Consider the following 16125-nt stretch of genomic DNA (forward strand, 5'->3'; position numbering starts at 1 on the left):
AGAAAACAGTATAAAGCTAACTCACAAAACATCTTACAAAATGCCATCAGTCTTAGAAAGAAAATTACTGGCACATAGAATACTACAATAAACAAACCAGAAAAAATTAGCATGAAAAGTAATACTTTGGGGATCCAAGGAAATAGAGCAAGATTTAAGAAATCTCTCAGCAAGATTTAAGAAAACAGAGTGGCCCACACTAAGACAAAGATCAATACACAAACAGAAATTGAAAATCTTTTAAAAATCTACAGTATCATCAAAGAAATATAAATAATCAGGATAAACCTAAAAATATGCAAAGTTTCTACATTTAAAGCCAAAAACTATTGTTATGAGAAATTTAAGAAGATCCAAAGCAGTGGTTCTCAACCAATTGTCCATCCTGAGGGACATCTGGCTATATCTGGAAACATGTTTAGTTGCTACAACTGAGGAGGTAGATTTTGACACCAGAATCTTGTGAGTAGTGGCCTCAGGTATGCGGCTAAACATCCTACAATGCACAGGACAGTTCTCCACAACAAAGTATGTGATCTAAAGTATCAATGTGCCAAGGTTGAGAAACCCACACTGTTAGGATGACAATTCTCCACAAACTGCTGCATAAATTCATTGTAGCCCTAGTCAAGTTATCAAAATGAATATACATATTCATTAACAGAATGAATATACATATATATATGAGTATAGAGAGAGAATGAATACATATATGTAGAGAGAATGAATATGCACATTCATATATATGAATACAAATAAAGAATGAACATATATATGTATATATATATATATATATGGGGGAAACTGATTCTAAAATTTATGTGGAACTGTCAAAGCAAAGCCACAACAACTTTGAAAAAGAATAACACATTTGATGAACTAACAGCATTTGCCTTTAAGCCTCACTAAAAAAAGTATAGTAGTCAAGACAGTGTACTATTGACCTCAAAGTAGCCAAATAGATCAATGGAACAGAACTGAAACTCTAGACATGGACCTGCGTGATATATATATATTACAAATTGATTTCAATAAGGATACTGAGGCAATTTAGTGGGGAAAAGTTTTTAACAAATGGTGCTAGAAAAACTGGAAATATGCATATGGAGAAAATGAACTTTCTTTTTTATTTTACAACATAAGCAAAATTAACTCAAAATGTATTATAAGTCTAAATGTAATATCTAAATCTATAGACTTTATAGGAGAAAACATATGGAAAAATCTTTGTGATCAATAATTAGGTGAAGACTTTTGGAAATAATACCATATTGATGACCCATAAAAGAAAAAATAGATAAATTTGATTTTATAAAAATTTAAAATCTGTGCTTTCTGAAAAGCTGTTAAGAGAATTAAAAGACAAGCCATGGACAGGGAGAAAAAAGTTACAAGGCATATGTCTGATGAAAGATTTGTATCTAAAATATATAACTTTATATAAAGAACTCTCAAAACACAATAAGAAAACCAATTAAAATTAACAGAAGATTTAAATAAACCTTTTATTAATGAAGACAAAGAGATGGCAAATAACGCATAGAAAGATGTTCAACATCATTAGTCAATAACAAAAAGAAAATTAAAACCCAAAGGAAATACCACCATATAACTATTGAATGGATAAAATTAAAAAGACTGACCATACCAAGTGTTGAAGAAGATATGGAGAAACCAGAACCCTCAAACACAGCAGGTGAAAAGTAAAATTGTAAAATCATTTTGGAAAACTGACGGTTTTATTTAAAAAGTTAAACCTACACCACGACAAAATACAGCTATTTCACTCTTAATATTTACCCAAGAAAAATGAAAGCTTATGTCTGTCAAATGGTGAATGGATAAAACTGTGGGTACTGTGCAGTAGAATACTACTCAGCAGTGAAGTACAACAAGACATGTGAATCAAAATAATTATAGTGAGTGAAAGAAGTCAGAGGAAAAGAATGCACTCTGATTTCATTTATGTAAAATTTTAGAAAACAGAAACTAATCTTTAGTGTGTCGTTTGTTGAAAGCACATTATTGTTGCTTGGGGACAGAAATCGGTGTCTTAAGTAGGATAGGATTTACAAAGCAGTTCAAGTGAACTTTTGGAGGAATGAATATGTTCACTATTATGAGTGACCATGATGATGGTTTCACATAGATCAAAATTTATCAAATTACACATATTGCATATGAACAGTTTTTATGTCATTTTTACTTCTAAAGAGATATTTAGAATATGAAATAGAATTGTCAGAAAATAAAGTCAATCACCCAAAACAGACAAAAAATGGAAGAGGAAAGAAAGATTATATATTAAAGATTGAACCATTCATTAAATACAAAATCTGACTAGTGGGGCATATGAAAAAAAGGCAGAGAAGAGTTTCTTAAAAAAATAATATAAGTGTCTAAAGCTCACTAAAGAAATATAGATCTTTAGAGTTTCTCCCAGAATCTATTATAGTATACAAAAAAGACTCACACTTAATAAACCTTTATGAAGTACTAGAAGAATGTCCTTCTACTCAAAGATGTCCCCTACTTTAAGCTCCGTTAATCCAGGGGCAGTTGAGTAGGGGACTGAGGAGTTGGGAGTGAGTCTGTTTAAGTAAATAAGAATCGGCTGGCATGAAACTTGTTATAAGCATCACCGAATGATAAAATACAATGATGAACCGATTTAGCTAACTACAAATTAAACATAAAGGACAAGGAAAGAATTCAGGTAATCAAAGCCTCAGAAACCTCTCTCATACCCGCTCCTCAGGCATTAACTGAGGATTGTTGTTGTGTTTAGTCAGTAAGTCGTGTCTGACCCTTGCAATCCCAGGGACTGTAGTCCACCAGGCTCCTCTGTCCTTGGGATTTCCCAGGCAAGAATTCTGGAGTGGGTTGCCGTTTCTTTCTCCAGTGGATCTTCCTGAACCAGGGATCGAACCTGGATCTCCTGCAGGCAAATTCTTCATTTACCACTAAGCCACCATTCTTATTAAACTTTGGCAAAAAAAATAGGACCAGGAAAGAGAAAGCGATGGGCTATTAAAAAATATTGAAACTAATTCAGAAATCATAGTATGAGAGTTTTGCAGCAGGTCCAAAAAGCAAGCAGTTCTCACTTGTATGGGAAATCAGTCAATGCCAAGAATATTTTCATAAAGAATATTGGAAAGGATAACAAACAATAAATTTAATGACTAAGGTTGTAGTCAATATTATGTACATAGTCAAAAGCATATCATTCTTTCTTAAGAAGAAAAAAGCAAATTAGAAACCCCAGAATGAGTGTTTATGGGTGACTGAGAGGGAATTACATCTAAGAATGTCCTAAAGCAAACAAACATCTGATCCAGTTTGGATCAACTAAAGTAGTGTAGGAAAAAGTAATTTATTTGATCTGGACATTAGGAATATTCACTTCAAAGAGTCCTAGGAAGTCACTGGTCTTCTAAATTAGTTTGAGCAGACTGCTTAGCTCCACTTTGAATGATACTTATGTTCTTGATAATATAAAAGTTTTTGAGCTTTTTGAATAATTTATAAGTAAAATCCTGAAGGCTGAAGTACAATCACAGTGCTAAATGTAAAAGTTTTCAACCTCCATGAAGCAGTAAGAGTTGAGAAGACATCTCTCTTCTCTCACATCCTCAATTGATCACACTTTCCAGGCAGAAAAACTCTTGACTATAGGTGGTCTGTTTTTGTCTTCTTCTAATATGTATTTTTATACATTCAATTGAAACACTAAACTTTGAACTGGCCTTAACATAAGTATGGCTCAATGATGCAGGATGTTCATTAATTTTCAACATTTAGAATCACTCTGCTGCTGCTGCTAATTCATGTCTGATTCTGTGCGACCCTGTAGACGGCAGCCCACCAGGTTCCTCTGTCCCTGGGATTCTCCAGGCAAGAATACTGGAGTGGGTTGCCATTTCCTTCTCCAGTACATGAAAGTGAAAAGTGAAAGTGAAATCACTCAGTCGTGTCCGACTGTTTGCGACCCTATGGACTGCAGCCTACCAGGCTCCTCCGTCCATGGGATTCTCCAGGCAAGAGTACTGGAGTGGGTTGCCATTTCCTTCTCCATAGAATCACTCTATAAACATATTAAACAGTAAAATAAAACTTCATGATTGTAGACAGAATGTAAATGTTTTTGACCTTGATGATGTAAAAATAGAGTTACAGTTAATAGAAGATGGGGCAGGATGAACAACTTTGCCTAAAATATAGCATTTCAAGCCCCCTTAGCAAGGTGGACAAGTGTGTATAACTAATGCTTCAGCATGCAAGAGGAACAGCTGATTCTTCTACTTAGGGTAAGGAATTGGATGTGCTAACATTAAGGTCTCACCTGCTCTGACAGCAATAGGTAATAGAAATCACTCTTTAAGTTTCAAAGGAGAAATGCCCCCAAACCAAACAAAAGATGAAGCATGAGAAAAGGGAATGGGAAACACATAGAAAAATGTGGTGTTGAGTACATTTACCTCAAGAATGCGGAGTCAAGCAGGACCCTGGGGAAAGCAGAAATGGAGATTTAAGTTACAAGACATTTTCTTGCAATCACTGGCTACCAGGGTTACTAACTGGTTTCCTATTTGGTTTCAAGATGCACACAAATACACCCACACCTGCAGCAGACATCCTTTAAAAGGAGCCATTTCTGTCGCTGCATATTTCTTACAGGTTTCCTTTGCATTGCTTGCCTGTGGATTCTAAGTGGAACCCAGTCACATAAAAGGCAAGGGTCATGGAGTATGAGCGCCTCTAATGCCTGGAGTACCTCAATCAAAACCCATTGTGGCTTTACACCAGTTAAGGGCTAAAGGTCACAGGTTCGAAAGAGTCAATCTTCTCTGAAGAATAGTTTTCCCATTCATAGGAAAGCCAACAACCCTTCACCTTTAGAAGCTGGTAAGAAGGAGGTCCTTATCTCCTTATCAGGGTCTTCTCTCATAGCTCAGTTGGTAAAGAATTCACCTGCAATACAGGAGACCCTGGTTCGATTTCTGGGTCAGGAAGATCTGCTGGAGAAGGGATGGGCTACCCACTCCAGTATTCTTGGGCTTCTCTGGTGGCTTAGATGGTAAAGAATCTGCCTGCAATGTGGGAGACCTGGGCTCTATCCCTGGGTTGGGAAGATCCCCTGGAGAAAGGAAAGGCTACCCACTCCAGTATTCTGGCCTAGAGAATTCCATGGACTGTATAGTCTGTGGGGTCACAGAGTTGGACATGAATGAGTGACCTTCACTTTCACAAAGGAGGTAGTTCAGAACTGTGAAATGGTGTCAAATGTGTACATGGCCTGTGGTAGCCACTGGGACCAGGGGTGAATGGATTCTGAGTGGATTCTACATTCAGTGAGGCTTTCTTAGTCAATCCAAAGTGGATGCCGTTACTGGTAATTTAAACTTGGCATTCAAATGACTAGTGCTGCAGCCTAATGAAGTGAGAAAGGTACCCTAGTGAAGTTCCAATCCCAACAGTGTGAAAAAATATTGCCATGTTGGGACCCCAAAGTAGATGAGGGAAGTTAAAAAAACTTGTCCATAGGATAAAAAAGGAAAACACAACATGTAAAGAATTAGTGAAGATTATATTTTGTTTAGGCACACTGGACGCTAAGCCTCCATTAAACCCTAACTGGCTGTGGTGTACTTTCTTTTTATAGAGTGTACATGTGAGCCAGCAGCCTCTCAGGGGCCTAGAAATGTGTTTGTCAATAAACGCCTTGTCTGGTTTGAGGTGTCTGAGGATCTTTTCATTCACTCATTCATTCACTCACTCAGAGACATTGTTTATTACTTTCCTACTGGAGAGGAAACAAGGGAAATAGCCCTTTAGTTCTGAAAAACTAAAGAGTAGGGATTAATACCACCTGTGCCAGAGTTTATTGGCACTTAGTTTCCTGGCCTTTAATACAAAAATAATTCTCTCTGAAAACACTTTTTTGAATACAGGAACAACGTGGATCTGTGTGTGTCTGGTTTTCTTTTGACATTCAAAATAAATTGTGATTTTTAAAAAAATGTCACATGCTTCAGCTGGTCTCATACATAGTCAGATTTGAACTTATTCTTACTTTCAGCATAACTGAAATGGGCATGTCAACTGAAAATACCTAGAATTAAAATAACGACATTATTTCAACAATAGACAGACAAGGAAGAAAAAAAAAAATCAGCCTTCATATTGAAGTCAGTTAGTCCTTTTTTAATAAATTTGAAGTCATTCATCAACAAATTTCATATTATATCTATCACTCAATTCTGCTGTTTTTTTATGTCAAATAATACCCCCAAAATTACAACAATGTGCTTAAGCAAAATTGGATTTTAAGTGATCTTTACAATGAAATGAAGTAAACGTGGGAATTGATCATGACAGCAATTGCCTATTCCTACTAGAATAATCCTGTACTTACCTTGAACACACTCACTGACTCGTGAAGTGGAAATAAGAGACAAGAATGACAAAATTGTTTCCGGTGCTCACCCTAGGGAGAGACATGGTAAATGAGTCACTCTCCGGGAGGTCACTGTTTACCCAGGTGTTGGGAATTTCAGGAAAACATGGCACCTTTCAATGCAGTAGAAGAGGTAATAATCAATCCAAGGCACACTAGTTGTGTCCTGGGAAAATTTAATCCACCTAGGCAGTTCTTTGCCCCATAATTCCCCTGACCCACAGCTCACATGAAATGAGAGCCGGAATCTATTCCACAAGTAACAAAATACTTCACTGTTCAGTTTTGTTTACATTAAAATGATCAGAAATAGTAACTGGTTTTCAGGTGAAGAGCTAAAGTAAGAATTATGGGATTCCAAGCCAGGAGATTCAAAGTTGGACACATCCTTTTTTTTTTTTTAGAAGACACCATTGTGGGAAAAACACCAATGGGATTCTCTACGAGATGCTGATAACGAACACCTACAGCTGCAGTGGGCCTGTCCCCTTAAAGCCAGTCCCCAGGTCCTGCTATCACCTCTGAGAGGACGATCTCCTTGGTGAAAAAGTTAATTCCGAAGCTGGGCGGGGAGAAGTGGTGATGTCAATGACTGAACGTGTCCGAAGTTCTGAGTGCTGGCATTAGGAACTGCATATATACATGGGACAGAACACTATCATGACATACACCAAGGTCACTTAGAGGGAAACAAGTGGGTCACGATATAGACAACAAAACCCCTCCACAGTCCTGGGGCCAGTAGACAAGAACAACACGTGTTGTAAAGATTCCTTGGTCATATCCATCTTTCTCTGTAGGAATTTTATGTAGTAGGGCTCTGGAACTGTCTCAAGTATATTCAAATACGGGCAATAACAAACTCATAACAAGATTCTCCTATAACCTTTGAGCCCCTGTGAAGCATTTTTGGAAAGACAGGACTACTTAGAAAATTAACCTTTTATTATGTTCAGTTGTGAGAAAGAGATATCATTAGAGTCCAATTTCAACTTTTCTCTCCTTACTCAAGAGGTCTGGATGAGGGCAACAACCACCTCACATTACGTCAAGGGTCTGGGTTCAGATTCCCCCACACACCACGCTCACTGGCTCCAGGAACTACTGTGCAGTAATCAAAGGACGCTGTAACAGAACAGAGAACCAACCTCGACTCTCCTGCGGCACACAGTTCTGCTCCTTAATATTTCTCACAACTTTTAAAAATGGAGAAGCTATAAAATAATTTTATTAGAAGAGTAATTTTCTTCTAAAATGAAGTAAAGCAAACACATACCCAAGGATCTCAAAAAGTTTTTTTTTTTTTTTACAGAATATATGTATGTATGTGTGTGTGTTTGTGTGTGTGTATGTGTAGTTACAAACACTATTTATAGTATAGCTATTATGTTTAACATCATTGCAGTGTCTACAAAGTTGTGGATCCCAGTCTTGGTGCCAAATGCATATAAAAAGCTCAAAAGCTATTATGACTATACCATGCAAATTTATATCCAGAAAACCTTGGAACATAGACTGCTGTTCTTCTGAGCCCCATGGAGTCTCTGCCTTTGACAGTTGGGTACCTCAACTATGCATCGAAAATGTTTTGAATCACTTTTCTCCCAGATAGAATTAATGTCACAGTTCTGAATATATAAACTGGACATTAAAATCAATCGCTGACACTTTTGTCCATATTCATGCGTATTTTAGGGTCCCTCTTCTGCATGTGGACCTCACTCCTTGAATCACTGATACAGAAAAAGATACCTGAAGTATTGAAAGGGATAAGGTCTACACAATGTCCTTTTTTTTTTTTTTTCTCTTTAACATGTTAACAATGATAAGGTCACTTACAAGGTTTTTTCCCAATCTGTTTAACTTTTAGGATCCCCCATTATTATCCAAGAAAAAATTGTCAGAAAAAAGCCAAGGAACAAGAAAACACTTGTCTCCAGATAAAAGTAAAACCAGAGAGCAGTGGTTGGAAGAAGATACTGAAGAAAAAGATAAGAATGAAAGGGAAGAAAGGGTATATAACTGGTCACTGCTTCTAGCGTGAGACTTTGTGGTGGGTTTGACCTGCTACAGACATGACAGATTAAAGGTCATCAGCCGCCAAAGAAAATCAAGTAGTGGTCAGCTCCCGGGGATGGCCTATGGCACAAACCCCCACAGGGGGGATGGAGCCCCAGTCTGTGGGGAAACTGAGGCCAACTCTGCGAATACCGGGCAAGGCTCTGGTCACTGGTTTTGGATAGAACAGAGAGGGTGAGGCATATGTGGCATTTTGGGATAAAGTATCAATTTAGCAGTTCTTTCCTGAATAGTTTGCTTTTTTGTTTCTCCAAATGCTTAACTTCACTGTGACATCTGTTTGCACAACTGTAGTCATTTCAGTTTATGGATGCCTGTGATAGAAATATTGTTTACAAAAAATATATCATCTCTTTTTTTTTTCTTTAAAAGATCTCATCTAAATAGTAAGTTAAGGTTGCACCTATGAAACCGGTGCACCTTGTCTTGTTTCTACGAGCTTTAAAAAGTCCAAATACTGATGAGGCTGTGGGCTGGAAGGAACCAAAAGTGACTGTGTTTGTTGTCAGGTTGCTCTCCTTTGCCTCAAGAGAACGGTCATGGGTCCCTGGGTGATGCGTGGTGTGGACTGGTCGTGTTCCTGCAGCATCCTAGTTGCACTAGGAGTAGTTGGATGTGCTTGTGAAACATGTCAGATACAGAAATAAAAGCATGAGGATGTTTCTTGGTTTCTGAAACTGAAAAGAAGTGTTTTCACTTCAGTGTTAATTCTAGAGAACAGAAAGTAGTTACATCACAGAAAGAAAAATATGACATCGCATGCTGCCATGATAGCAAGCATAAACAAAATCTTGGAAAATATACATATATATATGCATATTATGCAAATGTATTTGATATTAACATACAATGTTATAAGAGTGATTGATAACTTAAAAACAAGGGGGAAAATCATCCTAGGTGGTTTTACCTTAGAGTAACAAATAACCTGAGACGTCTAAGCTTTCCATTAGATGCCAGGCCTAGCAATCCATAAGAGATGTGGAGCACGTGTTCAGTGATTGAAATGTCAACTCAACGTTGCCAAAATGTGCCACCGTGTCCCACAAGATGGGTAAGCTGATCTACTCCAAGTGAGCAAAGAAATACACTGGACAGCAGAGTACTTACAATGAAATGCCATCCATCCCCGATGGGCTTTCCAAAGATGGACATGCAGACATCAGCGTGGGCTCTGCCTATGTTTAGGAAACAGGTGAGCATGCACCAGAGGCTCACTGCACCCACGGAACCAGTACAGAAAAAGTCTGCCCCACGAAAGCAAACCCCATCACCAAGAAAGCCAAAAAGCCTTTGCTTAATAAACTGAAAGAGTGGGTATGAAGTGTGACTCGTTTTAAACTAGCAATACCACTGAATGAGTTTTTGAAGAAGTTTCTTCCTGATTTTTAAACTAAAACATCTATCTTATGATAATAAAAGACACATTTTGGGATGATATTGTGTTTCGCGCCCTCATTCTCAAGGCATAATATTTAGACAATGCTTGTCCCTTTCAATTAAAAAAGAAAAAAACTATGACTTTCTTTAATATGCATCCTGTGATTGAATTGTCCATAGCTGCAAAATGTATATATGTATGTGTATTTGTCTGACATACACATGGGTACTCACACCTGTGTGTATAAACATATACACATACATCCTCATATACACGTGTATTTTATATATATGCTGAGAAAGTTCACATATATATACAATTGCGTATGTATATATGTGTGTATCTGCGTGTGTGTGTCTGTGTGTGTGTGTACAGGTATAAAAACTTGACAGGCAGAGTAATATTTCACTCAGTGTTAAATGAAGTCTTTGAAAAATCAAGTACAGTCACTCAGTTAACATAGTACAGCCAATAAACTAAGTTGAAAAGAGAAAAAGTGAATGGAAACACGATCCGGGACCATCTGTCTATGGCATTCACGTCGGTTAGATCAGGGATTTTAATTTTGAGCTGTGAAGACCTCCTCCGTAGATGGGTCTTCTTGTGCGGGACGCTTCTGTCCATGTGTCGCCCGTGCCCTTCCCGAGGCATGCTCTGCTTCCTGTACTGGATTCCTGAGTTGTCAAAGGATCTTGCTGAATTCCGGGTATCACCAACGCCGCCGGCAACCTCGTTCATCTCATTGTGAACCTCCAGCGATGTTAACAGAATATTTCCGTGAGCATCCACCTGATTGGAAGGAAATACACATGCTTAGATAGCTAGCGTAGCATGTCAATAAACCTAACTTCCACATGGGACAGGACAGACTTGTGTCATTCTATCAGGTCACATATACTATGAGAAACTGCACATCGAGCAAGCCCAGCATTTTGTTTTAGTGTAAAGTGTCATTTTGTGGGCTTAACTGCAAGTTAGAAACTTCTATACTCTCCGATTCTTTGGAAGTCAATTGGTCCCCTTTTTTGATGATAACAGAAATACCCAAATCACCATGAAGATACAAGTGAGTACTGTGATGAATGGACACTCCTGATGACTTTGCTGGATCTCCTCACTCAATCCTGGTCCTGGCAGAAGACATCCTTTTTAACTGCTATATTTAAGACAGGCTAGAGTCCCTTCTCACACTGGAGCCAAACTTAAAAAAAACATTTTATTTTGTGCTAAATATAGCTTCAGACCTTTCATGATGATACCACTGGCCCATTTTATTTGTTGGTCTGCCACAAAACTTTCAGGGATCATGTCTGAGGCTAGGCCTTAAGGGAGAAGTTCAGGAGGTGAGGAGGGGAGAGAAGAAGCCCAACACTAAGAGTAGGGGCTTGTACAGGAGTGCAGGCAGGATGGCCCCAAACCCCAAAGTGACCCAGACGCAGGAAGGGTGATCAACATCCAGTGGCCATCAGACCCTGGCACAGAGGCACCAACAAAGACTCAAAGATACCTCCATCATGGTTTTGGTGAAAGTGCAAGTTGCTCAGTCATGTCGGACTCTTTGCGACCCCATGTACTATACAGTCCATGGAATTCTCCAGGCCAGAATACTGGAGTGGGTAGCCTTTCCCTTCTCCAGGGGATCTTCCCAACCCAAGGATCGAACCCAGGTCTCCTGCATTGCAGGCAGATTCTTTACCAGCTGAGCCACATGGGAAGCCCAAGACCACTGGAATGAGTAGCCTATCCCTTCTCCAGCAGATCCTCCTGACCCAGGAATCGAACCAAGGTGTCCTGCATTGCAGGTGGATTCTTTACCAATTGAGCTATCAGGGAAGCCCCAAATGATAAATAAATCCATGGAGTTCTCCAAGCCAGAATACTGGAGTGGGTAGCCTTTCCTTTCTCCAGGGGATCTTCCCAACATAGGGAATGAACACAGGTCTCCTGCATTGTGAGCAGATTCTTTACTAACTGAGCTATCAGGGAAGCCCTACCATCCAATTATGCTTGGGGAAGGAGAGACATAGTCATTAGGATGTCACCCCTTTCTCCGCAGCCATTTGAAAAAATTATGCAAAAGGCACTTTGCAAACAGAGAGAGGATATAGCCTGAATTATCCAGGTGTGCCCAATCTAATCATATGAGACCTTAAAAGCAGATAATTTTCTCCAACTTGAAGCAGAAGAGAAAGCCAGGACATGGCAGAAATTGAAAGCCAGAGGAATTGGAAGCATAAAGAGTAGATTTGCCCTTGATTGAGAGAACTACAGGAAAGGCCTGGAAAGAAAGGGGGCAGCTTCAAGGAGCAAAGACAGGCCCTGGCCCACAGCCAGCAAGACCACCTCAGTCCTACAACCACAAGGAACCACGATATCCAATGAGCTGAGCCCTACTGTACTCAGACTTCTGACCGAACCAACTATGAGATAATATTTGGGTGTTGTTTTAAATGTTATGTTTGTGGTAAATTGTTATGGCAACAATCAAAACTAGTACAGGAGAGAAGAGGGAAGATTTCAGAGGGGAGATGAATTTGAACTGGGCCTTAAAGAATGAGTACAAATTTCTCAGGCAAAGAGCCAGAGAAACACCAAGGCACAGCCTTGAAGGGTGGCTGAAATGTTTTGAAAGGGGCAAACTAGTTGAGTGGGACTGAAGTTCTGGAGAGAACGGATGCACACACTCAACTCCTGGCCCACACTCAGGGGAGAGAGAGGAGGTGACTGTCATTCTCATCCCTGTCATCCTCATCTGCTTATCACCTTATCATTACAAGAAAGAACACCTGATAAATGGGAAGCAGATCAGAGTCGAGCTATTAAAAGAATTTCCCCTTTACCCTTTAGGTACTGAGAAATAAAAGTGACATATTTCTGAAACCCAACTGAAGCAGCAGAGTAAAGAATAGAAGATGGGTTTGAAGGGAGAAAGTGAAGAGACAGACCCTAGCTGGTGTGCACTGCACTGGCCTCTGCTTTTTGAGGGCAGTCTGGGAGAGAAATGCCAGGAGGTAGTGAGTAACTGCTCCCCGCCAGCTACTGCAACCCATTCCTGCATGTCCTCTAGGTGACGCTGGACGCTCAGCGATGTCTCACCACCGCCTGGTCCCTTCTGCATCTCGGCAGTTAAGAAGGTGGGAAGGGAGTGGAGAAGTTACTCATCACCCCGCTCCCACCTGGCCCTTCCTAAGCTCCCTGGAGAAACAATCACAACGTGGACTCAGGGCACAGCAGCCGGCCCACATTAGCCTGGCTGGGTTCAATATCCCCCAGCGTCTACTGTCCCCTGGAAGTGGAAGCAGTCAGTCTGGCGGTGCTGGGAGACACAAACAGACCACGATCACACCATGTGCACTAGGGAGAAGGCTTTTTATGAAGACCTGTTCTTGGGGAAGGAACAGAGTGAAAGAAGAGCAATAGTTCTATTTTCTTTTTTTTTTTTTAATTCAGTCGAGGGAAAAATTTTAATGGTGCTTGAACCTCAAAAGTACTGGGAATAATAGACCTTTGTAAGAACCTGTGTTCCATATCTGTTCTTTTCATCATTTCTCAGTAAAATCCTTATAACAAAAAAGTCAATTTTCCTATTTTGGGGATCAATGAAGTGTCTGGTGGTTTGGAGCTCAGTCATGTGGGAAGGAGCAGCCTGACAGGTAAATAAAAATATGGCTGAAACAGGAGGAGACAGCAAAGGAAAGACCAGCAAGGGACTGGGCAATAGCACGTCCTCCACAGAGACCACCCAGGAGCTGTGGGTGTGCACCCTCTCTAAGAAGGGGGTGATCTGGACCTGCTTCAGAAGCTGTGGGCAGTTGGCTCTTAAGGCAACACAGAGGTGAGTGTGATGGGTCAGATGAACTGGGCTTTACCCAGAGGCAGAGAGGAGTAAGAGAAGGTCCTTGTCTCAAGGAGAAGAGCTTCAAATAATCAGCAAATGCAGTTTAGAAGACATTGCATATTTATTACTCTTAAAGCACATTTTAAAATAAGGCCTACAATGCCATCTCTTTCTAGTTACTAAAAATGCCATATGCAAAGCTCCTTTTATCAAAATTTTGGGATTATGATGCTTTTGTAGAACAAAATACCAATTAAAGAAAAGTCTTTTCTTAAAGAAGAAAGTATTTTGTGATACATTTATCAGGATGGACTTTGGTGGTTCTAATGACTCAGATTTTCACCTGGCTTTAAAAATATGTTTATCTGTTTTACTAGAGGAGGGCATGGCAGCCCACTCCATATTTTTGCCTGGAGAATCCCGTAGACAAAGGAGCCTGGTCTATAGGGTCACAAAGAGCTGGACAAAACTGAGTCACTGAACACACATCTATTTTATACATAGTATTGTAAGGTAATAACCTATCAAGGAAAAGAACTTGGAAAAAAATATGTATACATGTACGTAAAGCTAAATCACTATCCTGTATATCAAAAACTTATACAATATTGTAAATCAGCTATACTTCAATAAAAATTTTTTAAATGTAGTTTTAATTTTTTAAAAACAGGTATGCTTATGAATGGTTCTCCCTTCCTCTGACTCTAGGAGAATGAGAAAACACGTGGGTTCAGTGGTACCAAACTGATGACAAATATCACTCATTTATGGACACACATTCCCTGGGCACTTACCACATCCAGCTCTGGCACAAACTTTGGTAGATGCAAAGAATGGGATGGCATCTAGGTCAGAAGGCCCAGTGAAATGTGGCCTGCCATCTCCTGAGCATAGAGCATATGCCCTGGAGGTTGAAGAGCAGGGACAAGACCACCTGCATGGAGTGGAGAATGACAGAGGCATGATGGGAAAAAACAGTAGACAAAATCAGGATAACATCATAGAGAAGAACATCTGGCTTAAGTTTTGAAGGAGGGTAAGATGTGGACGAAGAAGAGGGATTCTGAGATAAGAAAAAGGCAAAGAGATAGTAAGATATATGGTGATTCCAGGAAGCCCAAAGGGAGAGTGAAAAAACACAAAAAGTAAGGTCAACTGGATGTTGAATTGATTTTTCAAGACTTAATGACAAATCTGTATGAATTCTGTCTTCCCTCCTCCCTTTGGCCAGTTTTGTGCAGTTGGGAAAGAACTTCAGACAGGCGAGTCTAGGTCTGCACCCTTGGATTCCAGTAAAGGAAACCCACCCTGAGAGAAGCCGAACTCAAGGTCATCAACATTTACAAAGTTGGGGTGCCTGGGTGCTCTGATACCTGTGGCTGCCTTGAAGCCGTGGGAGAACTAATAATAACTGCGTCACTCCATTTCAGAGTGAGTGAACAGCTACATTATTGTTCCATTATGTTGAAAGGAACTTGAATATATATATGTAATAGATATGGAATTAGTAAGACCTCAGAGTAAATCCAGAGAAGGCAATGGCACCCCACTCCAGTACTTTTGCCTGGAAAATCCCATGGACAGAGGAGCCTGGTAGGCTGCACTCTATGGGGTTGCGAAGAGTCAGACACGACTGAGCAACTTCACTTTCACTTTTCACTTTCATGCACTGGAGAAGGAAATGGCAACCCACTCCAGTGTTCTTGCCTGGAGAATCCCAAGGATGGGGGAGCCTGGTGGCTGCCATCTATGGGGTCGCACAGAGTCGGACACGACTGAAGCGACTTAGCAGCAGCAGTAGCAGCAGAGTAAATTAATTTGGCTGTTTTGGACACAGTTTTACCTTTGCATAGATTTTATTTAAACATGAACCAGTGTGTAGAAAATTTACATCAAAACAACTAGAAGGTATTTTTTTATGCAAGAATTAAAAGGTTACTAAAATTCATTGAATCTCAGAAACCAAACATTTAAAAAAAATATTTCTAGAAGAGATGCTAATCTTTTCCTATCATTTAGAGTTTAAATCCTAGCCTATTATACAGAGTGAAGTAAGCCAGAAGGAAAAACATAAATACAGTATACTAACGCATATATATGGAATTTAGAAAGATGGTAACAATAACTCTGTATACGAGACAGCAAAAGAGACACTGATGTATAGAACAGTCTTATGGACTCTGTGGGAGAGGGAGAGGGTGGGAAGATTTGGGAGAATGGCAATGAAACATGTAAAATATCATGTAGGAAACGAGTTGCCAGTCCAGGTTCGATGCACGATGCTGGATGCTTGGGGCTGGTGCACTGGGACGGCCCAGAGGGATGGTATGGGGAGGGAGGAGGGAGGAGGGTTCGGGATGGGGAACA

At 39.8% G+C, this 16125-nt stretch overlaps 1 protein-coding gene across 2 annotated transcripts in view; it reads right to left on the reverse strand.

The window, feature by feature from the left end:
* Positions 1 to 6186: 6186 nt before the first annotated feature.
* The window catches only part of GABRB3 (gamma-aminobutyric acid (GABA) A receptor, beta 3), a 91310-nt gene continuing 81371 nt past the window's right edge, over positions 6187 to 16125 (reverse strand). For both annotated transcript variants that reach the window (XM_010845806.1, XM_010845808.1), the window contains one exon: positions 6187 to 10709. In XM_010845806.1, coding sequence (XP_010844108.1) covers positions 10371 to 10709 — 339 coding nt within the window. In that variant the 3' untranslated portion in view covers positions 6187 to 10370. The remainder of the gene's footprint in view (positions 10710 to 16125) is intronic.

Source organism: Bison bison, unplaced genomic scaffold, assembly GCF_000754665.1.
Source record: "Bison bison bison isolate TAMUID 2011002044 unplaced genomic scaffold, Bison_UMD1.0 scf7180017864224, whole genome shotgun sequence".
Lineage (NCBI taxonomy): Eukaryota > Metazoa > Chordata > Mammalia > Artiodactyla > Bovidae > Bison > Bison bison.